We start from the raw sequence: 26,916 nt of genomic DNA, 5'->3' as shown, positions 1-26,916 counted from the left end.
AGACCGTAGGTATCTTCTGCTTAATCAAGGCTCAGTCATCCAGTTTTCCCATGCCGCTGTTCTGGTCAGCACAGATGTGGCTGAGCAATTGTCTCCTGGCACTTTGCTATCACTTTCAACACTGGTACATCACAGCAAGCGCAGCTGGTCTCCCTCTCTCCTGCCTTGCAGGGCTTGCCTACCCTTTCAGTTGCAGCCTTGAACATTGCAGCTCTGCGTGGCTTGGCCTGAGCTATCTGCAACTTACAGGATGGGATGCTCCTGATGGCAAGCAAAAACCTGGGACACAAAGCCCTGATCAAGATGCTGGGGTGGGCAGCCTGTGGGGGCTGAGCTCAAGGTGACACAAGCTTTTCCTGTCTGTGAGTATTTCTGCTTTCTGACCAGGCAAGATTATGAATTTCTCTAGCAGTAGTTGAAGTTCATGACCCCGTTCAATACCCTACAGCAATGTGCAAGTTTTGGAAGCCCTCAATTCACAGTGTCATTAAGGAGAGATTATCTCTGTGGCTTTTCTACATGGTCTGCACATTGACTGGTGGTGAAAGGTTTATTTGTTTTTTTTTTCTAAGAAAAGTTCCTGTCTATTCACTTGAAAGCTTTTCAGTGATTTATTAGTTTGACTAAAGTTTGTCACACAATTTGCTGAGGACCAAATAATGGCTTATGGAAATGCTTCAGAATCCTGAAGTGGGATATAAAGTATTTGTTAGCTCTTTATTTATTTCTTGGGTGAAATGTAAACCTGTGAGCATCCTCCAGAACAGCTTGCGTGATTGAAACTCAGTAAGCTGCAGGCTTGCTTTTGGTTGCAAGAACCTAACATGCTGTTTGCTGTAATAGAGAAACATGAAGCCTAACCAAGAGAGTATTCTTCTTTCTGAAGAGCTGACTTGAGGGATGAGCTAAAGGCTGCTACATGAACAGCCCCATCTGCAGACCTGTGAAGAGGAGTCTTGGCCAAAGCATCACTGGTGTTCTGATGTTGTGTATAGAGAGAGTTTGTTAGACAAGTCCTCAAGAGAGTGAGTATTGAGTTCTAAACATAAATAAAGGGAACAGATGGCACCAGTTTCAAAAGTTAAGTGGTTTTTAACTAGTCCAGTAACTGAAGTTCTCGCATACCTACAAAAATATTATGGTTTTATCTTTGCAAAGATCAAAAGGAAACTTTGAAGCATTTGCCAGGCACACGCAGCCATGTGTTTTATAGATGACAGACCAAATGTGTCCTTACAGTAATGGGGCTGACCTGCTGATTTCAAATTTCCCCATGTATTCCTGCAGTGAATAAAGCCTACTGGCTGCTCTGGGGGTTTTGGTAGTGGTTTTTTGTTGTTTTGGATTTTACTGCTATGCCTGTGGACCCAGCATTGCCTCAAACATCCTGTAGATATTAAGAGAAGTCTGAAAGTCTGAGGTCCAACAGAGACCCTGGTAAGGAAGGGTTTCATGAGAGGAAGAAGTAGGAAGCCTCTGGAGCTGCCCAGGGCTCCTCAAAGGGCTCAGTATATCAGCATCCACCCCTGTTTAGACCAATCTGCTTGCCTATGGGTGCCTGTTTTAACTTCCAGAAAAAGACAGGGAGAAGACAGACTGTGGCATGCCTGATTTAGATTGGTTCAGGCTGGCTCTGCCCTGTGACTTGTTGGACAGGCTATATGTATGATATCTAGCATGACTGAACCCACAGGAACTGCAGTGCAGCGTAGCCGCAAGTGGGAATGTTGTGTGCTGCCAACAAGGAAAACTGGCCTCCAGTTGTACAGTTTATGCTGAGAACTGTTTTGCAGTTGTGCAGTTTATTCTGAGGGTAGAAGAGGCTGTTTCTCCCAAGCTGGAATAAACCTTTTAGTGTCCAGATTTCTTTAGAGTTACAGGTGAGCTAAAGCTTGCTCTTTGTGTGAGATGCTGACTTCTATTAGTTTGCCTACAGGACAGCAGCTGCTGCTTTCCACAAACACTGAGCTCTGTTGGAAAGCCTATCGTTCTCCTGTGCCTCGCTGCTCTGCTCTGTTAGCCAAACCCAGTGCTATCAGAGGGGAATGCCACTACAAGTTCTTTGACTCTTAACTCCTTTTACCATACTGAAACTTGGCTTCCCAGGACACAGGCTTCCATTTTGTTTGTTATGTGCATGTTTGTTTGTTTGCTTTAAGGAGCTTAAGCTTTTACTTAGCTTGACTTAAAAGCATATTTTTTTTCAGTGGATATTTAGGGCACAGTTAAGAAACCTATGGATCTGCTAACAGTGCCCTTCCTCTGCATTCCCTGTCGAAATGGCCTCAAGTCAGGTTTCCAGAAGGCCTATGCAAGAAGCTGGATGTTAAAGTTGCCTACAAAACTTGTGCGAAAAAATCTACGGCAGGGATTTTTTTCCTCAAATTCAATCTTATCAGTTAGACTTTAATGTTTCTCCTATAATGAAGAGAGAAGGAAAGAAGGTTGGCTTTCTTTTGGTAGGTAGATCGTCAGCAAGCTATGTTTAGAGATATTCGTGATGTGCTTTAAGAATCAGACACCACAGTCTTACCTCAGTGACAACTGAGAGAATGGGGCAAAGTTTGGGATCCTGCTGCCCCTATAGATATGTAAGTGTTCAGCATTTAGTTCTTGGGTGTCCCATATTCATGTCCAGAAGAGGAGAAAGTAGCACTTCCTTTTCTTCTGTACCTCACTTGTAGGAGCATTTACAGAAGTTTAGGGAGCCCTTGGGTTCCAAAAAATCACCTCTGCCACGGGACTGGAGCAGTCATGGGATATCTGCCCTCACTGTCTGTGTTTACCCTGCTTACTGTAGAAAAAGGATCAGTTGTGACATTTGTTCTCAGTGACACCCCCCTGGCATAGCCTCTTGGACAGAAGATCACAGCTTTTCAGAGCCAGGCAAAGCCAGTGCCTCCTCATGCAGGAGCAGTCTTGTCCTGCTGCCTGCCAAATGAGAAGGCCAGATTAAACGTAAGTGCTTGCAGTGACCCAGTGGGGATGCAGAGCTGCAGGGGATCTCATTATCTCTGGTCTGTCCCATCTCCTGGCTTTTCACCCTGGAGGAGGGGGAACAGAGCAAGGAGGAATGGATGCAAGCAGACAGCTCTGCAGCACCTCAGCGCCTTCACTATTTAATTCCCTCTTTAAAATGCAGTAGGGGTCCATCTAATGAGAGAGCAAACACATGATTAGAGGCACAGCTTTATCTGCAAAGTTTTCTTTGTGCCAGAAGTTATAGGAAAAGGGTTGGAGGGGCAGGAAAACCCCTGTCTGAACTGTGGAGTGGAAAATGGGAACTTCTGAGAACAGAACAGGACAGAGAAGCCTTGGAGGCACAGTGGTGATCCTCTCATCATCCCATGCCTCTGTGATGGCTGGGGTGAGGCCCTTGCTTAGCCTACAGCTTCCAAATGCTTGTGCAGCCAGGCATGGCAGTTGTTGCACAAGGTAGGCAGTGCTGAGGCCCCCCATCCTGGCTGTTTCCTGTATCAGGGGTATCCATCACACCTGGCAGCTCCCCAGGGAGGTTTTACTCCTCTTGGGATGGCAAGATATGGCCACAGTAAGGCTGATTGCTGGGACAACAAAGGAAGATCTATTAGTAATCACCCATTTCTCTATTTATTCTCGGGTATTTCCTGGTTTCCGTGTTGTGTGATGTTTACCAAGGACAGACAGCCAAAGTAAACCACCCGAATGAAAGATTGCAGATTTAAAGCCCAGCTGCACAGCAATGCTGGTCCTCTGCCTTCCAGTGCTTTAGTCATTCCAGATTAGGTGCTCGCTTGCTGTTTTTCTGCAGATAGGCTTTTAAGCGATCACCCTGAGACAAACCTGCCTCCATACACAGCCACAGGCAGAAAGCTTAGACAGGTCTGGAAAGGCTCTCTAGCAAGAGGAGGGATTAATGTGCCTGCTTGTTAACTTTGGCAGCGTGTGTAGTCATTGTGCCAGCAGAGCAAATGGGGAGGGATTAATGATCGGTGGCATTCCTGGTGGATGGGAGGGTTTCTTTTAGGGACAGACTTCCTAGCAGGAGTAAGAGGCAGAGTGGAGTACAAAACAGATCCTTCATGGCCAGGATGCTGTTTCGGCAGGAGGAGCCAAAATGAATGGAAACTTTCCCTTCTCCCTTAAGCCAGTTGCAGAGCTGATTTACCCAGGGTGAGTCAGTGGTATCAATGTTGTCCTGTAACTTGGTGACACATTACAAGCTCAGTGTTTTTTTGTCCAGCAAACCAGCTTGCCAGCTCCTTTCTGAGCTCCCTGTGAAAAGGAAGGGGCTGCCCAGGCTGGAGATGGGATTTCTTCACCTGAAGAAAGAGGGAACAAGTCAAACTCATTCACAGGCTGTGTTTCACCATGACAAGTGTGAGGAATACTTATTTTACAGAAAAAATTAGGCCTCTGAACAGTAGGGGAGAAAAGCTTGGCCAGCATTCACCTTCTCTGACCCTTCTCCCATTACTCACTGCATTTTTGTTAGTGACCCTTGACAGATACTATTCAACTGGAAGATTTTGCAGTCATAGAGGACACTATCAGATGGAAACATGGGGACACCAGAGAGGTGACCAAGAAAGAGTTGTGCCTCTCCGTATGCTTTGCTTAGCCTTTCACTCCCAGACGTGAGCTGGGAAAAAAGAGTTCAAGGAAACAACCCCAGAGAAAAAAAAAGTACTCTGAAGGACTGATTTTAAAGGAAATTTGTTGAAACTATTAATCATAGAACATACAGGAAATTAATTTAGAATGATGTCATAAAAATAGCACATGAAAGAAGTGCAAATGTAACATGATTTCTATAAATAGAAAAGAATCCTTATGCTGACACTTGTGTAAGTTATAAGCTGAAAACAAACCAGCTGGCCAGCCTACTGGGTAGGTGTTGTTAAACACTGGATGCTAAGATCCAGAGAAACAAAGATCTTCTTTTGCCTTCAAGTGGAAACCTCATGGTGAGTTCAGTGTTGGAGGAATATCGTCTGAACTTATAGAAGGTAAGAGAAAGCATCTAATTTGATGGGTTTTTCCATAATAGAGCAGATGTAAGGTAGACAAATTTTGTTATCCTATCGTTATCTCTGAACCAACTTATTCTTGTCCTGTTGAGATGGAAATTGGTTGGTTTTACTTTTTTGCCTATGCTGTTTCCTTTGATTCCTCTTCCTTTGATAATTCTTCTGTCCAAAAGCTGCAAACTGTGAAACAAATGCATCCTACACTCATTAGAGTTCTGCAAAACTCTTTTTAACCTTAGTACAAGCCCCTGGTGTGATCTTTGTGCAAGTTCCCTGCTTGCTTTCATGTGAAGAGAGGTTTTTTTTTTCATTTTCTCTTACCCTGTGCTTGTACCTTGTGCTTGTTGCATCAGTTTTGGTCTCTGCTGGAGTTCCTAAGTCCTGCTGAAAGGCCTTCAGTGCCTGCAATTTCTCTGGAGTGTCACTATTGGAGTAATGGGACATTGTTAAGAAAGGTCAATTCCCTCTCAAGTCCATGCCATAGCTACCCAGCCTATGTTTCCTTTAATTCAAACAGACACTGTGACCTGGCCAAAATGACTGGAGTGAAACAAAACCTGAAGAAAGAAAAGCAATGCAAAATTTTTCCCATTAAAGCCATTGCCTAAAAGCACCACTTTGGGGGAGTGTGGTCAGCTGTGGTGAGGATTCCCTCAGGCATCTCTAGACCATCCTGGATAGATTTGTAATGCCAATGCACAGCCATGCTCTACATGGCATGTCATGGAATCATAGAATAGTTGGGTTGGAAAGGACCTTAAGATCATCAAGTTCCAACCCCCCTGCCATGGGCAGGAGCACCTCACATTAAACCATATCACCCAAGGCTTCATCCAACCTGGTCTTGAACACTGCCAGGGATGGAGCATGCACAGCCTCCCTGGGCAACCCATTCCAGTACCTCACCACCCTCACAGTAAAGAATTTCTTCCTTGTATCCAATCTAAACTTCCCCTGTTTAAGTTTCAACCCGTTACCCCTTGTCCTATCACTACAGTCCCTAATGAACAGTCCCTCTCCAGCATCCATGTAGCCCCGCTTCAGATACTGGAAGGCTGCTATGAGGTCTCCACGCAGCCTTCTCTTCTCCAGGCTGAACAGCCCTAACTTTCTCAGCCTGTCTTCATACGGGAGGTGCTCCAGTCCCCTGATCATCCTCGTGGCCCTCCTCTGGACTTGTTCCAACAGTTCCATGTCCTTTTTATGTTGAGGACACCAGAACTGCACACAGTACTGCAAGTGAGGTCTCACGAGAGCAGAGTAGAGGGGCAGGATCACCTCCTTTGACCTGCTGGTCACGCTCCTCTTGATGCAGCCCAGGATACAGTTGGCTTTCTGGGCTGCGAGCACACAGTGAAGCTGGCTCATGTTCATTTTCTCATCGACCAACACCCCCAAGTCCTTCTCCACAGGGCTGCTCTGAATCTGTTCTCTGCCCAACCTGTAGCTGTGCCAGGGATTGCTCCGACCCACATGTAGGACCTTGCACTTCATCACATTGGCATCAGCCCACCTCACAAGCGTGTCAAGGTCCCTTTGGATGACATTCCTTCCCTCCAGCATATCAACTGAACCACACAGCTTTGTTTATATGTTTGAATTTTGTGGAAGCTTGTTTGGATTGTGTTCACCGGGGATCAGTACTGGGACTGATCTTGTTTAACATCTTTGCCAGTGACATGGACAGCAGGATCAAGTTTACCCTCAGCAAGTTTGCCAGCAACACCAAGCTTTGTGGTGTGGTTGACACACTGGAGGGAAGGAATGCGATCCTTGGGACCTTGACATGCTTTAGAGGAGAGCCAGTGCCAGCTTCATGAAGTTCAACAAGGCCAAGTGCAAGGTCCTGCACCTGGGTCAGGGCAATCCCAAGCACAGTTACAGGCTGTGCAGCGACTGGATTTAGAGCAATCCTGAGAAGAAGGACTTGGGGGTGTTGGTCGATGAGAAAATGAACATGAGCCAGCTTCAGTGTGTGCTTGCAGCGCAGAAAGCCAACCTGGGCTGCATCAAAAGGAGAGTGACCAGCAGGTCAAAGGAGGTGATCCTGCCCCTCTACTCTGCTCTTGTGAGACCTCACTTGGAGTATTGTGTGCAGTTCTGGGAGCCTCAGCATCTGAAGGACATGGGCCTGTTGGAGTGAGTCCAGAGGTGATCCGAGGGCTGGAGCACCTCTCCTATGAAGACAGGCTGAGAGAGTTGGGCTTGTTCAGTCTGGGTAAGAGAAGGCTCTGGGGAGACCTTAGAGCAGCTTCTAGTGCCTAAAGGGGGCTTACAAGAAATCTGGAGAGAGGCTTTTTACAAGGGCATGGAGTGACAGGGCAAGGGGGAATGGGTTTAAACTGACAGAGGGGAGATTTAGATTAAATACTCTGAAGAATTTCTTCACTGTGAGGTTGGTGAGGCACTACATGGGTTGCCGAGAGAAGCTGTGGTTGCCCCATCCCTGGCAGTGTTCAGGGCCAGGTTGGATGGGGCTTGGAGCAACCTAGTCTAGTGGAAGTTTTCCCTGCCCATGGCAGGGGGGGTTGGAACTGGATAGCTTTCAGGTCCCTTCCAACCCAAACCAGTCTGGGATTCTGTGATATGTTAAAGAAGAATTAAGTTCAAAGTTTGTAACTGTGGGTATTTCACAGCAGTAGAAAGCACCTTGTTTTGGTGGTTGACTCCTAATAGGGGGTGTACTTTCTGCAGATATTGCAATAAGGACAAAAAGGTATCTTACAGCAGAGGCACAAGAGTTACATGGTCTGTTCTGAATCTATCATTCCTAAGCTGGTACTGCTACACTCAAGGAAACTTACAAAAGAGCAAAAAACGCAATCTGAGGGTAATTTAGGAGGAATGATTAAAATAGCTGAATGTGTACTTGCAAATCAGCTTGGGATGTCTGTTTTCAATCATGTTCAAGTCTGGAAAGACAGGGAATGGTCACATATTGGAAATATCTAATTATTTGAAGATGTTTTGGTGGCTCTGTCAGAGTCAACGCATGCTTTTCAAATACTGACATTGTTTTATGATCAGAATTTTAACTTTTAGTAAAAACAGTTTTTTTCATGGGTGTTTACAGATCTGCTGTATTCAAGCTCCTAAAAAGTTGGTTTAAAAAATTATACAATTGTAAAGGAACACAATAGAAATAATCCCTGCGAGAGACTCATGAAACATGTAATTTTTCCAGTGCAAAAAACTTAGGAATTAACTCATTAGATTTTTCCCTATTTAAAAAAATATGGAGCTTTGATAGGTGGTAAATCAAGAGAAGTACCTGCACTGAAGAAAGAAGCTCTGAAGCCTTGAGTAACCAAAAATGAAGATTTAGAATGGACTGGCTTTATGTTTCTGAAATGCACTGTCATGTCTGCAATATTTCATGTCGTCAGAGACAGAAGGAGGCAGCAGCTGAATGCGAAGCCTGAGCTACCTGTGCAAAGCATATCCTGGCATTGTCTTTCTTGGAACAAACACAAAAATCTTGATATTTTTATGGCATATGATAATGATCTGCTTCATTTCCTGCTCAGATTCTTGCCCAGCTCTTAAACACAATTACTTGGTTTTTTTTGTACAACAAGCAGTTAAATATGTATCTCTGCACCACAGCACAGTGTTTTCCACCTCCATTCAGGAAACAAACTCTGTCTGGTTCTGCAATGACTTGGTCCCATTCCCAGGAATGTTTCCCTTCCATTAAAAAAGAACCAACAAAAGACACCCTCTCAACAACAGCAAAACCAGAAAGAAAGCAAGTACTTTATCAGCACTAACTAGACCTAGACAAGAGACATGTGTCCATGCATTCCTCTCAATGAGGCAGGACAAGGTTTGGTGGACCTTTCCCACACTGAAGCCCACTGGCACACGTGTCCCTTTGCTCAGCCTCTTTTGAAGGAGCTTTTCCTCAGAGCTGAGCAAAGCTGGTTTTCCTCCTTCTGGGAAATTCCAGCGCTGGGATGCTAAACCCTAATTTCCTCACAACAGCCTGCCAGTGATGGCTTGCACCCGGTGGGCTGTGACAGGGTATTTTCTCTCCCGGTTAGCAGAAATGAAGCAGAAGCTGTCCAACAATGAGTGTAAGAGACCCCATTCCTCTCATTTCCTGACCCCCTTACAGTGCAGCCCACTTGAGGAACCCAACCCAAGGGTACCTAGAGTGCCCCTGATAGCTGGGCATGTACTGGGGGGATGGCACCATCTCAGCACAAGCAGGTTTGCTGCCTCCTGGGAGGCCAGAGCTGAGGGTGGTTGTGGCTCTGTCTGGAAACCTGCAAAATCCTTGTTCTGAAATAGGCATGGCACCTTGTTTTCTTAAAAACTGCAAAGAGGTTTTATGTCTCCAAATGCTGTCTGGGCAGCCCGTGATCTCTGTCATGTAGTTTGTGATACAGCAAAGCAAACTAACTGACACAACAAGATGTAGAGCAAAGAAAATAAGTCCTTCAAAATACTAAGTGGTACCCAGGTATGCTTCTCTGGCATCCAGCTCCATGCAGGTCTGGGAGTAAGCAGTGATGGCTGGGGGGACCCATTCTGTATGAGTTGTTTCAGAGTTCCAGAGCAACAATTCCGAGCAGTGCTGGTAATGGGGGTTTACATGTTTGTCATAGTGGTCTTCAGAACAGGGTGCCAAAGCTTGCTACAGCATTTACTGTTTTGTAACTGTGTATTCATGGAATATCCTAACATTGCTTCAGAAACATAGAGTTTTCAACTCACCTAAAGTACAAAGAGAGGAACTGTGTTGTCCAGCTTTGCCTTGCATGTAGACTGCTTTCTGTTGATGCAACTTCCTTGGGAGTCAAAACCTCATCAGGACTATTTTGCCAGAAATGAGGTCTTTTGTTGAGTCATGCGGATGCAACTGGTCTAGAAAAACAAAACTTTCTGTGTTATTAGAACAAGCTTCGTTGCCTTAGCCTGCGAATTTGCCTGCTCGCTTGCTCCTCTGTTAAGGCAGCAAATCAGCGTCATGTTTTTCCCACTGAATGCTTTCAGACAGGATATGATAAAAAAAACAGAACACAGCCCTGCTTCTTTGGCAGAGGCAGTCCCGAAGGCTCACTGCTGAATGAGTAACCATTTACACAACACTTCCATGCTCTGCCACAACAGTAGGGTGAGAATAGCCCAGAAGAAAAATAAAGCGAATGTGCTCCTTTGCATTTAAACTTTCAGTCTGAAGATGTAACCAGGATACTGAGCTGCTGACAGGTAGGCCTGATACCAAACACTACAAAGTTAAAAATGTTTACATTTTGTTATAGTGCTCCTTTTTGTTGTAGTTTCAAGATGAATAGTCGAAGCCCTGCAAGTCAACTTAAAGCGCAGGCACCAATGATGCATGCCAAGGCTCTGCTTCCAGGACCGTGAAAGGATGCCAAGCCGTTCTGCTTTTAATTACAGAAGTATTACACCTCCTGCTCCAAAGACTGCAAGCACAGCTTTGACCACTTTTCCTCGCCATCCGCTTCCTGGGGGTTAGGAGAAGAGTGCCCCTGACTCAGTCCAGCTGGCACCACTGCAGACAAGCCGACGTGCTGACACATCCTGGTTATGAGGGGTAAGTATCAGGAAGCAGTTTTGCACTGCTTGCAAATACTTGGAAGGCGTTTCTGCTCATAACACAGCCTGGCCAATGTGTTTGTAAGCTCCCTCCCCATTCTACTGCTTCTGCCTTTTCTTCAAGGCAGGGTTCTGGGGCAGGGCGTCACCTGGGTTGTGCCCCCTCTGCACTGCTTGCTTGTCCTTTCTCAGCAGAAAAGCAAAAAGCATTCTGAGTGTGGATGCTGACATACAGAAGGAAGGAAGGGAGGGGGCAGGCTGAAGGATCCTCTCATGTGGGATTGGGGAGGGGAAGTGCTTTAAAGAGTGTGATGTGCCCAGATGCAGCAGGAGATGGAGGAGTCAGTACCTCTAGCTGGCACAGGGAAGAGGGCTCAGGGCTCTAACAGCTGGAGCCTGATCCCAAAGCTGCGTTCCTTGAGTAACACAACACAGATGCAGAAAGAAGAGGCAGTGGGGATGTAACAGTGAAATAATCCTTGTAACTCTGATGGCAGACTGACTGAGGACCAGTGTTGCCACCTGGTTTGTGGCTTTTGATAAACAAGTTCATCCCTGTGGGGTTCTATCCCACATAAGTGAATTTCTGTTTCTACATCTGTTTTGATCAACACTCATCTCATGCAGTCCTCCATCACTGATCACTGCCCTGTTTAGCAGCAGCAGTTTACTAATGGAGAAGGGCTGTGGCAGGAGCCTGTCCCTCAGGCAGCACTCAGGGACCTGACACAGAGCTGTGGGAAACAAGGAGGCTGAGCAGGCTGTAGCTGGGGATCAGGGAAGAGCTGACAGAGGGAATCTGTGCTTGTTGTGCTGCTATCAAATGAACAGGAAACAAGACCTTCAAAACTGATAGCCAGAGTTCTGCCTCAGCCATATCTATCTGTTGGCAAAGGCTAGTGTGTTGTCTCTGCTTGGAGCACCTGAAGTTACGAAAACACAGGCTTTTTGCAGCTCTGTGCCCCTCTAGGTGGGAAAAAGGAATGTACTGGCACAGGTGAAGGCACATGCCCTCTTCTTAAACAAAGGAGGAAGGATAACCATAGCATAAACTTGAAGGTTGAGAGAAAGCACTCACAAGGTGCAACTTTGTTTAATGCTAAACATGTGTTTACTCTGGAGAAAAGGAAAATTGATGATGTTATCACCTTAAAAGACATCAGCTTTCTCCTACTTTAGACTCTCTGATTTCAAAAGTTGTTTTGAGTTCAGGCTGACAGCTGATGCTCTGGGAGGCAGGTGTTTCTTCTGTGTGGGGCAGCTTGTGGATGGCATTTCCAGCCACCTTGAGCATCTTCAGACCTTCTTGTCTCTGGATAACCTTATAAATCCTGACAGATCGACCTGGAATGAGAGAGAGAGAGAGAGAGATGTGTTGCTTGTAGACTTTTTTCCCTACTGATGGAAACCATCAGAAGACCCACCCTGGCTTCCTGGCTTTTGAAGCAGCTTACTGAAATTAACTGCTTAGTTTCTGAACTGCAGCATGGGAGTTTGGGTAGGGTTGCTCCAGCCTTCTCTTTCTGAGAGAAACCAGAAGCCCAGCCCAGTTTAGAAGCATGATGAGAGTGGGTTGAGCTTGGATGCTAGGAGAAAGTGGGCGCTTATGAAGAAATAGCTGGCGCCTACCTCAAATCTCCATGAATGCATGGTGGTGAAGCTGCAGCAGATAGAAGAGCATGCCCATTTCACATTTAGGGGAGTATGTGTCCTCATATGTGGTCTTCAAAAGTTTTCATAAATATAACTATATTTAACTTTATCAAGGGTTGCAGTTTTGATGACAAAAGCATGTAGGAATGAGTCCCATAAAACTCAGAATTAATATTTTTATACATTTTGAAAGCTGAAAGTCTTCCCTGTTTCAGACCAAGAACTGGGAGGTGCTATAGGGAAGCGGTAGCTTTGGGGAAATTGGTGATACCCCTTCACTAAAAGACCATTTCCCTTCTCTGCTGTGTCCCACAGCTGCTCTGTCTCTATTTGAAGATGTTGTTATGATTATCACCTATCCTCTGTAGCAGACAGAAAATACAAAGGTATTTCAGTCTTTTAATTCTTTTTTGTTTGGAAAGCGTCAAGTTCTTAACCTAATGTGCAATGCTAATTTCAACTCAGTGGGACTGAAGGTTGCTATGAGATGTACTCAAGCTTCTGTCTGCACCCTTGAGAATTGAATGGGTTTCCCTTTCAGAGCTGCTAGAAAGACTCCCTACACCTTTATGGTCATTTGACCAACCATGTGTTCCCATTCAGTCAGGCTAAAATATTATCAAACCTCCTCTCTCAGAATCGATTTGGATGCTTACAGGTGGATACTTTCCTTCAAACTGTTTTCTTTTTCAGACAGAATATCATTCCCATTCTTACACATTTTCTATTTGTTGATAACACAGGGCTGCTCATGTCCTAGAAAATTAAATGATGCTACATGTTTTTCTAGCACTGACTTTGACTGAACAATTTGACTCCAAATTTTTATCAAATTAATACATATATCAATTTATTTATTGATAACATTTTATGGAACCTACACAACAAAATAACTTTGCTGTTCTCAAATGTTCTGTTGCTCATTATAGTTAATAACCTCCCAGTGCATACCAAATAATAAGTCTCAAAAGCAGAGATACAGGGAGGTGAATGCAGTTCTGCCTAGGAACTATTTCTGCACTTAATGCTGGAGGAAGTGATTGTGAAAGAATGACTTACGCAAAATGGTTGCATCAGCCTTTCCAGAGGTGGGTGATGACCAACAAAAGGAGAGCGATCTGCCACTGAATTTCAGATTGAGAAGAAGAGAGTGCAAACACAATCTATGCTTATTTTCATGTCAGCAGAAGTGATAGAAGCAGTTGAAATGTGAGTTTGAAGGACAGTTTCCTGTATGCTGGACAGTGTCAAACTCTTCAGAAGCCATGGATTCCTTAGGAGAGCAATCATTAAGCAAAAGCTGTGTAGACTCGTGTGCTTCACAAGCTGAATAGTTAGAGGATGTTGGGAAATAGTTAACATAAAGTTTTGTTTGAGAAGCACACTGAAATATTTTTTTCCTCCAGGACTGTCATCGCATCAGACCTGCCAAAGGGTTTACAGCTTTTGTTGTACTTGCAGGTGCGAGGAGATCACTTGGATCCCAGAATACATGATTCTCACACAAGAAAACTGAAATACATCATGCAGTACACAAGGTAAGTATTTACTCAAGGGTTATTCAGGATTTGGGGGTATTGTTTGTCTGCAGTACTGGAACTGTTTAAGAGCAGCTTGTGAACTTTAATAAGTGACTTATTTTCTGGTGTAGCTAATGCAAAAATGATCTCTGGCACTTGTGGCAGGAAACACAGCCCTTCTGTAAATCAAAATCAGTATTTTTCTAATTACATCCACTGTTTATATGTTGACAGTAACATCCAATTCTCATCTATTACCAGTGTTGATTTTCAGAAAAGGGTGATAGACTTGTTTGGTTGCATATCAGCATGCTCTGCCTTTCCAGTAAAGAACGTAAATTGCTTACACAGTGTGTAAGAGGGTGTGCCAGGAGCAAACAACTTTGCTTTTTGAAAGCCCTGAGGCTGGTGAGACTTTATGCAGAGGACCTCAAAATCTCTTCCAGGGAAGTCTGCAGTATTGGAAGCCACAGCACACTTGGGGCGAGAAGGAAGAACATGTTTCTGTCTGGGCTTCTCCCTGCCAGGCAGCCATACTATATGGGCAGGCTGATGCTACAAAAGCTACGAGCATTTAGAATCGTAGTCACCGAATCATTTAGGCTGAAAAAGATGTTTAAGATTATCAAGTCCAACCATTAAGCTAACACTGCCAAGTCCGCTACTAGAGCATGTCTGTAAACGCCATGTCTACGTGTCTTTTAAATACCTCCAGAGACAGTGATTCCACCACCTCCCTGGGCAGCCTGTTCCACTGCCTGACCACCCTTTTGGTGAATATGTTTTCTTCTCAATACCCCTCCCCTGGTGCAACTCGAGGTAATTTCCTCTCATCCCATCACTTGCTGCTTGGGAGAAGAGACCAACACCCACCTTGCTACAATCTCCTTTCAGGTAGTTGTAGAGAGCAGTAAAGTCTCCCTTGACCCTCCTTTTCTCCAGACTAAAGAACCCCAGTTCCTTCAGCCGCTCCTCATAGGTCTGGTGCTCCAGATGCTTCACCAGTTCCATTGCCCTTCTCTGGACCCGCTCCAGCACTTCAATGTGTCTCTTGTAGTGCTGGTCTTCACAAATGCCAGGTACAGGGGGCCAATCACTTTCCTAGTTCTGCTGGCTACTCTATTTCTGACACAGGCCAGGATGCTTTTGGCCTTCTTGGCCACCTGGGCACACTGCTGGCTCATGTTCAGCCAGCCGTTGACCTACACTCCCCTGTACTTTTCCAACAGGCAGATTTCTAGCCAATCTTCACCAAGCCTGTAGCTTTGCATGGGGTTGTTATGACCCAGGTACAGGACCTGACACTGAGCCTTGTTAACCCAAATGCAGTTTGCCACAAACCATTGATACAGCCTGTCCAGATCCCTCTGCACAGCCTTCCTACACTCTAGCAGATCAACACTCCCATTCAACTTGGTGTCTTCTGCAAGTTTACTGAAGGTGCAGATGATTCCCTAGTCCTGGACTAGGGGACATTTAACCCCCTGTTAGAGTTGAAAGATCCAGCTATAAATTCATTCTTGAGGGGAAGCACAATGCAAGAGATGTCAGAGGTGAGAACCATAGCCAATGCAGTTAAGAAAAGGCAGAACATTAAGAATGGTCCTTGAAGATTGCTGAGACATGATATGACTGTACCCCAAAGATGAGTAGCACACCATGTCTGCAGAGCTGAGTGGCTGAAGTAGGAGAGTCAGACAGATGTCAAGTTTATAATTGTTTCAGTTCCTGTTCAAAACTAAAACCTGACACTACCTTGTCTCCTTTCTGTTTCTTACAGTGATATGTTCAGACAAACAAAACACAAATCAAGAGCTACATACACCTGGCAAGTATGGGCCATCTACATCGTCTTAGTTGTAAATTTCTCCAGAGAGCAAGAGACGAAGCAGACTTGTCCTTCCTGTGACACTACTGAAATTTGCAACTGCTCTTCCATGGGCTTGCACTTCATTCCACCTGGGCTCACAGCCAAAACCACGGTGTTAAACCTGGCCCACAACAGGATAAAGCACATCCAATCCCAGGACCTGTGGCAGGCTGTGAACCTGAGAGCCCTGCTGCTGCAGTCCAACAAAATCAGCTCAATAGATGAGGATTCGTTCCGCTCCCTTGGGAAACTGGAGCTCTTGGACTTGTCAAATAACAGCTTGGCTCATTTGTCCCCTGCGTGGTTTGGGCACCTCTTTTCACTCCAGCACCTCCACCTGCAAGGCAACTCCTACAGAGACCTGGGCCAAACCTCCCTGTTTTCTAACCTGATGAACCTGAGCTCTCTCCACCTGGGCAACCCCTGGTTCTCCACAATAAGGCAAGGGAACTTTGAGGGCGTTGTCCTTCTTGACAAGCTGTGGATCGATGGTGGCAACCTCAGCCAGTACGAGCCAGGAAGTTTGGAGCTGATTAGGAGGATAAATCACATGATCATAAACATAAGAAATATTAGCATAGTCTCAGCAATTGTGAGGGACCTTCTGTACTCTGTCACTTGGTTAGAAGTGAGAAAAATTGACCTCAACGAGCCTGCTGAAACACAACAATTGAGAATCATGTCTAGCTCCTTTGCAAACAAAATTTCCTTCAAAGAGATCTTAATAACAGATGCCACTGTTCCTGAGACTGTCAGCATTGTAGCAGACATGCCAAAATTAGAGGAGGTTGAGTTTATAAACTGTAGACTGGTGGGAACTGGACGATGGAAAATGCAAATTCATGTAAATCAGTCAAAGACTATTAAAGTTATGACAATAGAGAAATTATATATAGAGGAATTCTATTTGTTTACAGATCTTCAGAATGTGGAAGGTCTAGTAAGCCTTCTTACCAAAGTCACTGTTGAAAACACCAAGGTCTTTTTGGTACCATGCAGGCTTTCACAACATCTTCGATCATTAGAGTATCTTGACCTTAGTTCAAACTTGCTTGGAGACCAGAGTTTGAAGCATTCGGCATGTCGGGGTAGTTTGCCCTTACTACAAACTCTAAATTTAAGTAAAAACTCACTGAGTGACTTAGGAATGACAGGTAAAAGTTTGTCTCATCTGAAACACCTAGTTCTCCTAGACATTAGCCAAAATAATTTTGGCGATATTCCAGATGTGTGTGAATGGCCAAAGACACTGAAATATTTAAACCTCTCCAGAACTCAAATTCTTAAGGTAACGACTTGCATTCCCCCAACGCTGGAAGTGTTGGATGTTAGTGCGAACAACCTGAAGGAGTTTGGACTGCAGCTCCCGTTTCTGAAAGAGCTATACCTTACCAGAAACCAGCTGAAGACCTTGCCTGATGCAGCACCCATCCCTAACTTAGTGGCCATGTCAGTCAGAAGAAACAAGCTCAACAGTTTCTCCAAGGCAGAGCTCGAGTCCTTCAAGCACATGGAGCTGCTGGATGCCAGCAACAACAACTTCATCTGCTCCTGTGAGTTCCTCTCCTTCATCCACCACCAGGCAGGACTGGCACAGGTGCTGGTGGGGTGGCCAGACAAGTACGTGTGTGACTCTCCCCTGGCAGTGAGAGGGGCTCAGGTTGGAGCCGTGCACCTCTCGCTGATGGAGTGCCACCGGTCCCTCATTGTGTCGTTGATCTGCACCCTGGTGTTCCTGGCCATTCTCTCCCTCGTGGCTGTCGGCTACAAGTACCACATGGTCTGGTACCTGAGAATGACCTGGGCATGGCTGCAAGCCAAGCGCAAGCCCAGGCGAGCTCCCCCAAAGGACCTCTGCTACGATGCTTTTGTCTCCTACAGCGAGAATGACTCGGACTGGGTGGAGAACGTCATGGTGCGGGAGCTGGAGCAGGCCTGTCCCCCCTTTCGGCTCTGCCTCCACAAGCGGGACTTTGTGCCTGGGAAGTGGATTGTGGACAACATCATCGACTCCATCGAGAAGAGCCACAAAACGCTCTTTGTGCTGTCCGAGCACTTTGTGCAGAGCGAGTGGTGCAAATACGAGCTGGACTTCTCGCACTTCCGCCTCTTTGATGAGAACAACGATGCAGCGATTCTCATCCTTCTGGAGCCCATCCAGAGTCAAGCGATACCCAAGAGGTTCTGCAAGCTGCGGAAGATCATGAACACCAAGACCTACCTGGAGTGGCCTTCTGGTGAGGAGCAGCAGGAGATGTTTTGGGAAAATTTGAAAGGAGCCTTGAAGATGTAGGACACGTGAACAGCCCCTATTTTGGCATCTTTCACATAATATATATGTCAGTGTTTCTTCTTGCTAAGAAATTTTTCCTTCCTGTTTTCCTGCCTATGAAGAACTGGCTTTGTTGGATATAGAAATAATTGTCTTTCTAAATGAGGAAGACCTGCGTTAGGCTTTACAGTGATTTAGTACGCTGATCTGTCAAAATCCCTGCCAATGACTATGATATTTGGAAGACCTGTTGGACTCCATATACTTAAGTTTATACAAATACATTTAGATGGTATTTCTGTACTTTTTCCTCCTGTTGCCATGTTCCTGACTAGGTCCTAACAATACTATTGTAATTTACAAATTAGAGTAAAAGCCAAGTGTTTCAATACTCTCCATGTCTGTTCTTCTCCTCTAGTTTATTTTCAGTGCCACCATGCGTAGCATAGCAATTAAAATTAAATTCTGAAAAAAAACTTAGGCTTTCATGAAAATAAGCTCTCTGAAGCCCTACCATTGCTGTGCAACACTATAAAAGACAGTATTGAATACTTAATTCAATTCACAAGTCTGTTAGTCTGGCTAGTTACATCAGCATCTGTACTGCCATGCACAGACTGGGATTTGCTCAACACGAGGGAAGGAACCATCCTGGCACCTTGCATGACTGGTGAAATCCATAGGCATAAAATCACTGGGGTTTGCTGGGTTTTTTTCTGTTGTTTTGTTTTTCCACAGGCTTCTTTCTCCCTGTGAATGCTTGTTTCTGCTTTCATGGTGACTGTGTTGTTCCCTTCCACCGACCCACAGAAATAGCTGAAGCCCTCTCTCTGTGGGCCTCAAGGCTGTGCTTAAAATGTGTGGGCTAGATGGCGTTGCAGACTGGCTCACTTCTTCTTTCTGCTCTTCTACTTTGCACAGTATATTTAAGTAATCACTGGCCAAGCACCCCTTACAGCTCTACTTAGCTTTCTTTATAACCAGGGAAGAAAATCACACTGATAGGTAGTTTATCTTTCTACTTCAGTGTGAGGTATCTCCTGGAGCTACAGTATTGCTCTTCACCAATTACAAGCAGGTAGATACAGATGTTTATATTAAGATAGCTGATGCCACCCTGTGTGCCATGAGTCAGAAGTTTTTGTAGAAAGCTGAAGCTGTCTGTTAGGGGATAAAGTTAGATGTGGGTTTCTCTAACTTGGCACTTCCATGCTCCCCTTTGCTTGTGTTGCTAGAGTTTAAGTGCAGGAGAGTCTAAATGAGTCTTGATTTAACTTTATACACACAATTATTTTGTACTGAAATACTAAAGCATTGCTATATAGGATGAGTATTCGAAAAATGGGGAAATTTGCTTATACCCACATGTCTAAAAGTTGTACGTGCTCACATATATATGTATCTGTGTATGTGCTAATGCATATGTATATATTCCCACTCCTGTGTGTATGTTATATGCAAAGACACACATGAGACGGTGTTTTCTCAGGATGTAGCCTCCAAACACCACTTTCAGTTCTACTTTCCTGTTATAATGATATTCTTAGGGTTAGTCTGAAGTCTGCTATGAAAGAATTGATCTGTACACTCTCTTGGAGAAGAATAGCTTGTGGGCTAGTCCAGGCTGAACTCCAGGTAAGTGAAGAGCAACTGATATAACAGCAAACACTGAGCACTGATAAAATAGATTAGGAGTTTGTGTGCCTAGAGGTAAGGAGGAAAACACATCTTGCTAGTCATTTCAAAGAGAGGGTCAGAGAGAGAGGTAAGAGAAGCCTTGGCTTTCACAGAGTATGCCCTTACTATAAGTTCACTGTTATGAGTTAGCACATTTAAAAGGACTGATAGCATTACTGTTCTTCTGTCAATCAGAACCCCCATGTGGGAATTCCCTTGCTTACATTGCCAAGGCTGACCAGTGAAGTGGGAAGGAAAAACCAGCGTGGGAGGAAGCCGGGTGCAGAACAAGAGAGGATGAAATGCGACATAGGTTCACCAGCATGCAGTCACTGGAGCTGGATCTGGCATCTTTGGGAATCTTTTCTGCACAGAGGTGAGTTTGCAGGTGGGTGGAAGCTGGAGACGCACAGAAAGAGAGTGGAGCCAGGGCAGAAACAAGGAGGGAGCACTGGAAAGAAGCTATATAATTTCTGCCACTGAGTCATCTTCCTCCACATTGGGGCTGCCAGGCAGGGGCCAGCACCTGCAGGAGGGGAGGGAGGGATTTCTGGCTGCCAGCAGAAGTGGAGCTAACACATGCAATTCCAGGCAGCTGGCATGGCTGCGTGGCAGGCAGGCAGCTAAAGGAAGGAGAGCCAGGAGAGCTGAGACATGCTGATGGGAGCAATGTTCTTTGGGAAAGGGGAGAGATAGCTCCCCTTTCTTGCTCAGTTTCCTTGTGAGAGGGTGCCTTGTATGTGCTTTGGGTGTTGTTCCACTTGTGTGTCGATACTGGCTGCCCTGGGAAGGCTGGGTGTGAAGGTGGACTGTGTTTGGTTTAGGAATTCAACCAGGAAAGGGCTCATTGAACAATGGCTTCAGGACAGTGGAATCAGCTGTCTCCCCACCTAACTGCCCTGTTGCATACCCTCTGTGTCAAAAACAAGAAGAGGCATGCTTATATATGTGTGTGTATATACACATACACAGGATTAAGGCAATGCTGTGGGTGATAGCTAGGATATGTGAAATCCACACAGTCAAGTGGAAAGCAGCAGCTTTCCCAAGTCTGCCTGTGAATCAATCCCTTCACCAGCTAGTGACAGTGCAGAATCCATAGCATTGCTCAAATTTACCAGCTCTCATTTAGCTTGCTAGCGCTCGCCATGCTAGAATCAATTTGCACAGTGTTGGCATGCTTAATTTTAGCAGTTACATTAGCTTTTAGCATTTGTTAGCATTTATACAACCTGATTTTGTTGGCACTCGTGGTTCTGTTTAAGTATATGTGCATATTTCCTCAAATACTTCTACTTGCCTGGGCCAGCGAAGATAATCCTGAGCATGTCTGGTGGCTCAGATCATTTGTCCATAACTCAGACACAATTTGAATGTCTAGTTCATCACAGTGCCTTATAGCATAAAGGCATTTGTGCAAGTTTCCATATTTTTAGCTGCATTTCAGTTTCTATGTGGCTTTTTTTCCTCCCAGTGCAACAGGGAACAGTGATTTCTTGGTAGGGCAATGGTATTGTGGACTGGGACTGTATTTCTGAGTGGGTGCAGAGAAGCCTGAAAAACTCTCTAAGTCAGGGTCTTAAGATGAACTATTAGACATTAATGAGAAGGGAAAGAAAATACTTCCCTCTCGGTGCCTGCCCAGTTCCCTTCTGTGCTGCTAATTTTCCATCTGTAAATAACCTACCTATAGATAGATTTTGATTGATCAGGTTGCCTGGTTGTTTCTTTTCCAAACAGTAAGCTTCTAGTTGGCAACTTGAAAAATGCCACTTAAATTTGTTGCTTTTGAAACTCATCTTACTCACAGCTTTGCTCCTATGGCCTACAGCACTGTATTAACCAACCAGACCTGCAAGACCAAAAAAGCCCCATAGAAAAGTCTCAGCTGTACAAGAGGTGAGTGTAAATACAGACCACAGTTTGTTTTGGTGGGATTCACATGGACAAATATCTAAGTATCTAACCTTTGGTGCTCCATTTTAAGTTGACGGAGTAATTTCTCTTGGGGTCATCCCATCTTAGTGTGGGTGTCCAAGAGACATGATGTGAATTGCCCCTAAAAGTTATTTCTCTTCATTGATTCTGGAGGACATGGGGGTTGACCAGCTCAACTATGGGCATCTAAAGATGGGTGAGAGGATTGTGTCCTTCCAGACCCAAAGCTCTACATCAGAGAGAGACCGAGATCAAAGGAAAATAACACAAGAGGTCAAAATGTTTATAGTCCTGCAGGTAGGAAGAGATGGAATGACTGGAAAAATTATCCACAACTTTTCCTCCTCTCCCATATGCCTGAACAATCTCAGCTAATTCTACCCCTTCTGCATGATTTTAAGCAACTCTGGCTAAAAATAATACAACTAGAAGAGAAGAACTTGCCTATATGAACTTGTCTGCATGGGTCAGCTATTGTACAGCAAATTAGAGTATGAATTCAAAGTACAGTAGGACTTTGCACAGTATTAGTGTGATGACTGAAAGAGAAAGTATTTCTCAGTTAATCTAACCTGATTAACCTTATACAGAGCCCACTGTGATGTTCGGGAACCTGTTCATTGTCCTCTTTGGGGTCAGTTCACTCTTTTCACCCTCTTAAGTAAGATACCTACTGAAACAGAGGGATTTGTGACACACACTGGAAAAAGTAAAACTTCAAAAGTGCTCTTTGATCCATGTCAGGAAAGCATAAACAAAAAAGGGTTATAATTCAGTATGTAATAAGGGTTTTGAAGGTTATTCAAGCTTCAAGAATTGTTTTTCCAACTCCTCAGAGAGACAGAAGAACTACCGTCACCTCGCCAGGAGTAAGGACAGACAGGATATGCAGCAAGATCTGTAACACAAAAAGCCATGTCAAATCAGCACTATGAAAGGCCTGGTTCTGAGAGGAAGGAGAAGTGACACAGGATCCACAGCTGTGCAGCTTCCCTTGAATAATTTCAGTCCAGATGAGGAACAGGCTTTGGGGCTGGAAAAAAGCTGATCTAGTCCAGCTGATCTGATCTGCAGGAGGCTCCAAAAGCCCCTGGCTCTTTCTCATGACTTGGCCTGACCTCCTGCCTGCCACAAATACCCAAAGGAGAAAAAGCCACTGGCAGAGGAGAAGTCTGTGGCAGTGAAAAGGAAGAGCTAAGAGTCAGTAAGCTACAATGGTCAGCTTTCCCAGCTTATGTTTCATTAGCAAGTATTGCACTGTTGTCAACATAATAAAGGCCTGTGCAGACATCCAGGCAAATATTTGTCTCCCTGCTCCTAGGGCATTTACAAACAAAATAGCCTAAGGCAGATAAAATAAAGAAGGGGATTGAGGCATATGCAGGCCTCTTCTCCCTGTTGTCAGAATAGATATTAGACATATAGGTGACATGAATATCAAATACGAATGTCACTGTCTCTACCAAGATGCTGACTCTTCTTAACATATCCAGGATTAGAATTAGTAAAAAATTGTATGTCCAAAATAATACGCACAAATTCAGAAGAAAAATGCCTAAGACAGGGCTGAGGAGGGATGTATGAGGACAATATCCTAAACAGGCAAAGCAGGTTAGTAGCAATGTTACAATTATTCAGATGTTGAGGTGAATCAGCTAAAGTTTTGTGCAGCTGTTAATTTATTTGATAGTATTCATGGAATTAGAAATCACAGGGGAAAAAAAGTAAATTCAAGGAAAGTAGCTTTTGATAAATGATTCTGGAATATTTGTGTATAGTATGTCTGGTTTTGATTAATCTGTTTAATCTCTGAGCAGTGTTAAATATATTTATAGTGGAATCAACTGGAGAAAACAGTAAAGGCTATGGATTAGGTAAATCCAAAACATATATTCTTCAAAACTAACTATTCATCTTATATTTGCTCTGACTGTATTTTATATTTTAAGGCAAAATAATGACTACATACACCTGGCAAGTATGGGCCATCTACATCGTCTTAGTTGTAAATTTCTCCAGAGAGCAAGAGACGAAGCAGACTTGTCCTTCCTGTGACACTACTGAAATTTGCAACTGCTCTTCCATGGGCTTGCACTTCATTCCACCTGGGCTCACAGCCAAAACCACGGTGTTAAACCTGGCCCACAACAGGATAAAGCACATCCAATCCCAGGACCTGTGGCAGGCTGTGAACCTGAGAGCCCTGCTGCTGCAGTCCAACAAAATCAGCTCAATAGATGAGGATTCGTTCCGCTCCCTTGGGAAACTGGAGCTCTTGGACTTGTCAAATAACAGCTTGGCTCATTTGTCCCCTGCGTGGTTTGGGCACCTCTTTTCACTCCAGCACCTCCACCTGCAAGGCAACTCCTACAGAGACCTGGGCCAAACCTCCCTGTTTTCTAACCTGATGAACCTGAGCTCTCTCCACCTGGGCAACCCCTGGTTCTCCACAATAAGGCAAGGGAACTTTGAGGGCGTTGTCCTTCTTGACAAGCTGTGGATCGATGGTGGCAACCTCAGCCAGTACGAGCCAGGAAGTTTGGAGCTGATTAGGAGGATAAATCACATGATCATAAACATAAGAAATATTAGCATAGTCTCAGCAATTGTGAGGGACCTTCTGTACTCTGTCACTTGGTTAGAAGTGAGAAAAATTGACCTCAACGAGCCTGCTGAAACACAACAATTGAGAATCATGTCTAGCTCCTTTGCAAACAAAATTTCCTTCAAAGAGACCTTAATAACAGATGCCACTGTTCCTGAGATTATCAGCATTGTAGCAGACATGCCAAAATTAGAGGAGGTTGAGTTTATAAACTGTAGACTGGTGGGAACTGGACGATGGAAAATGCAAATTCATGTAAATCAATCTCAGACTGTTAAAATTCTGACAATAGAGAAATTATCTATAGAGCAATTCTATTTGTTTACAGATCTTCAGAATGTGGAAGGTCTAGTAAGCCTTCTTACCAAAGTCACTGTTGAAAACACCAAGGTCTTTTTGGTACCATGCAGGCTTTCACAACATCTTCGATCATTAGAGTATCTTGACCTTAGTTCAAATTTGCTTGGAGACCAGAGTTTGGAGCACTCAGCCTGTCAGGGTGGTTGGCCGTCACTTCAAACTCTAAATTTAAGTCAGAACTCACTGAGTGACCTAGGAATGACAGGTAAAAGTTTGTCTCATCTGAAACACCTAGTTCTCCTAGACATTAGCCAAAATAATTTTGGCGATATTCCAGATGTGTGTGAATGGCCAAAGACACTGAAATATTTAAACCTCTCCAGAACTCAAATTCTTAAGGTAACGACTTGCATTCCCCCAACGCTGGAAGTGTTGGATGTTAGTGCGAACAACCTGAAGGAGTTTGGACTGCAGCTCCCGTTTCTGAAAGAGCTATACCTTACCAGAAACCAGCTGAAGACCTTGCCTGATGCAGCACCCATCCCTAACTTAGTGGCCATGTCAGTCAGAAGAAACAAGCTCAACAGTTTCTCCAAGGCAGAGCTCGAGTCCTTCAAGCACATGGAGCTGCTGGATGCCAGCAACAACAACTTCATCTGCTCCTGTGAGTTCCTCTCCTTCATCCACCACCAGGCAGGACTGGCACAGGTGCTGGTGGGGTGGCCAGACAAGTACGTGTGTGACTCTCCCCTGGCAGTGAGAGGGGCTCAGGTTGGAGCCGTGCACCTCTCGCTGATGGAGTGCCACCGGTCCCTCATTGTGTCGTTGATCTGCACCCTGGTGTTCCTGGCCATTCTCTCCCTCGTGGCTGTCGGCTACAAGTACCACATGGTCTGGTACCTGAGAATGACCTGGGCATGGCTGCAAGCCAAGCGCAAGCCCAGGCGAGCTCCCCCAAAGGACCTCTGCTACGATGCTTTTGTCTCCTACAGCGAGAATGACTCGGACTGGGTGGAGAACGTCATGGTGCGGGAGCTGGAGCAGGCCTGTCCCCCCTTTCGGCTCTGCCTCCACAAGCGGGACTTTGTGCCTGGGAAGTGGATTGTGGACAACATCATCGACTCCATCGAGAAGAGCCACAAAACGCTCTTTGTGCTGTCCGAGCACTTTGTGCAGAGCGAGTGGTGCAAATACGAGCTGGACTTCTCGCACTTCCGCCTCTTTGATGAGAACAACGATGCAGCGATTCTCATCCTTCTGGAGCCCATCCAGAGTCAAGCGATACCCAAGAGGTTCTGCAAGCTGCGGAAGATCATGAACACCAAGACCTACCTGGAGTGGCCTCTTGAAGAAGAGCAACAAGCGATGTTTTGGTTTAATTTGAAAATAGCTCTAAAATCCTAGAGAGTGACATTAAAGAATAATTAGGTAGTAAATATACTTTGGATTTGTTTCCCTTTTGATCTTATCACCTATCTATAATTTGAGAATAGAGGGCTGAGCTACTGTAAATTGTATTACTTTCTTTTTGTATCCTTGTACATTACTTGTTTATTGTAGCTGTGGCTATGGATTTTTGTACTGGTCTGGTCTGGAACAGAGTTAATATTCCTTGTAGTTTCTCCTTTGTTGTTGTGGTTTGGATTTGTGACAAAATCAGTGATGATTATAGAGTGATGTTTTAGTTATTGCTGAAGAGATCTTGCACAGCATCAAGGCCTTTTCTGTTTTCAGTCTGTCTTGTTAGTGGGTTGGCTGGAGGTGCATGGTGCTGGGAGGGGACACAGGTGGGACTGCAGATCCCAGGTCTGATCCCATATAATGTCATGCTTGGCAGTAAAAGTTATGGGAAAAAAGGAAGAAGGGAGGACCTTTGGAGTTCAGGTGTTTGTCTTCCCAAGTAACTGTTAAGTTTGATGGTGCCCCTGTTTTCTTGGAAAAGGCTAAACATCTACCTGCTGGCAGGAAGCGGTGAACAAATTCCTTGGTTTGCTTTTCTTGCATGAAGCTTTTAACTTACCAACTGAATTGTCTTTATCTCAACCTATGAGTTTTCTCACTTTTACCCTACTTATTTCTCTGCCCTATTCCACTGTAGGGGAAGTAAGCAAGCATTTGTGTGGTGTTCAGCTGCCTTCTGGGGTTAAAACATGACAATAGTTTACACGTGTTAATCAACAGTGTTAGCAAAAGCTATTTCATTTAAATATTTAATAATGAAAAGTTGTTTATGTATCCAGCTATGTAGTTTATATATCTTTATCTTTGTAAAAGTTTTCCAAGAGAGCCTGCCTAACCAAGGGGTTTTCTGCATTCTTTGTGCAAATCACTTATAATCAAATGCAATAAATGTCAATTTATGCAGCACAGGCTTTTGTCCTAGCTCTACCAGTTTGTGGATCTAAGGACTGATTCTCAGCAGCATTTCACAATCGCTGTGAGTTAAATATCCAGATATCCAGAGTATCATGTCTGCAAGGCTTATTGTAAAAATGCACTTTCACACT

General features: G+C 44.6%; 2 protein-coding genes across 5 annotated transcripts; both read left to right on the top strand.

The window, feature by feature from the left end:
- The first annotated feature begins 10,057 nt into the window (after window positions 1-10,057).
- LOC101878911 (toll-like receptor 2 type-2) lies at window positions 10,058-18,278 on the top strand. 4 transcript variants are annotated; one of them, XM_034065004.1, is made up of 4 exons: window positions 10,058-10,223; window positions 10,416-10,572; window positions 13,689-13,765; window positions 15,528-18,278. In XM_034065004.1, exons 3-4 carry the CDS (start codon window positions 13,752-13,754, stop codon window positions 17,908-17,910), a joined length of 2,397 nt encoding a protein of 798 aa, XP_033920895.1. In that variant the 5' UTR covers window positions 10,058-10,223; window positions 10,416-10,572; window positions 13,689-13,751; the 3' UTR covers window positions 17,911-18,278. The 4 variants fall into 4 exon arrangements, with proteins under 4 accessions (XP_033920895.1, XP_033920892.1, XP_033920893.1 ...); XM_034065001.1 differs by having other exon boundaries at window positions 10,295-10,572; XM_034065002.1 differs by having other exon boundaries at window positions 10,058-10,572.
- Window positions 18,279-21,403: 3,125 nt separating this feature from the next.
- TLR2 (toll like receptor 2) lies at window positions 21,404-26,571 on the top strand. Its single transcript, XM_034065045.1, has 2 exons — window positions 21,404-21,465; window positions 23,454-26,571. The coding sequence occupies exon 2, from the start codon at window positions 23,462-23,464 to the stop codon at window positions 25,811-25,813; it is 2,352 nt and encodes a 783-aa protein (XP_033920936.1). The 5' UTR covers window positions 21,404-21,465; window positions 23,454-23,461; the 3' UTR covers window positions 25,814-26,571.
- The last annotated feature ends 345 nt before the right edge of the window (window positions 26,572-26,916 follow it).

The sequence above is a fragment of the Melopsittacus undulatus genome, chromosome 7 (genome assembly GCF_012275295.1).
Source record: "Melopsittacus undulatus isolate bMelUnd1 chromosome 7, bMelUnd1.mat.Z, whole genome shotgun sequence".
Classification (NCBI taxonomy): Eukaryota; Metazoa; Chordata; class Aves; order Psittaciformes; family Psittaculidae; genus Melopsittacus; species Melopsittacus undulatus.
Note: the sequence above shows the minus strand (reverse complement) of the source record. Positions and strands in the feature narration are given on the sequence as shown.

Bases quoted from the DNA above. Each gene is read 5' to 3' on its own strand.
- TLR2 (XM_034065045.1), top strand. From the start codon at position 23,462: ATGACTACATACACCTGGCAAGTATGGGCCATCTACATCGTCTTAGTT.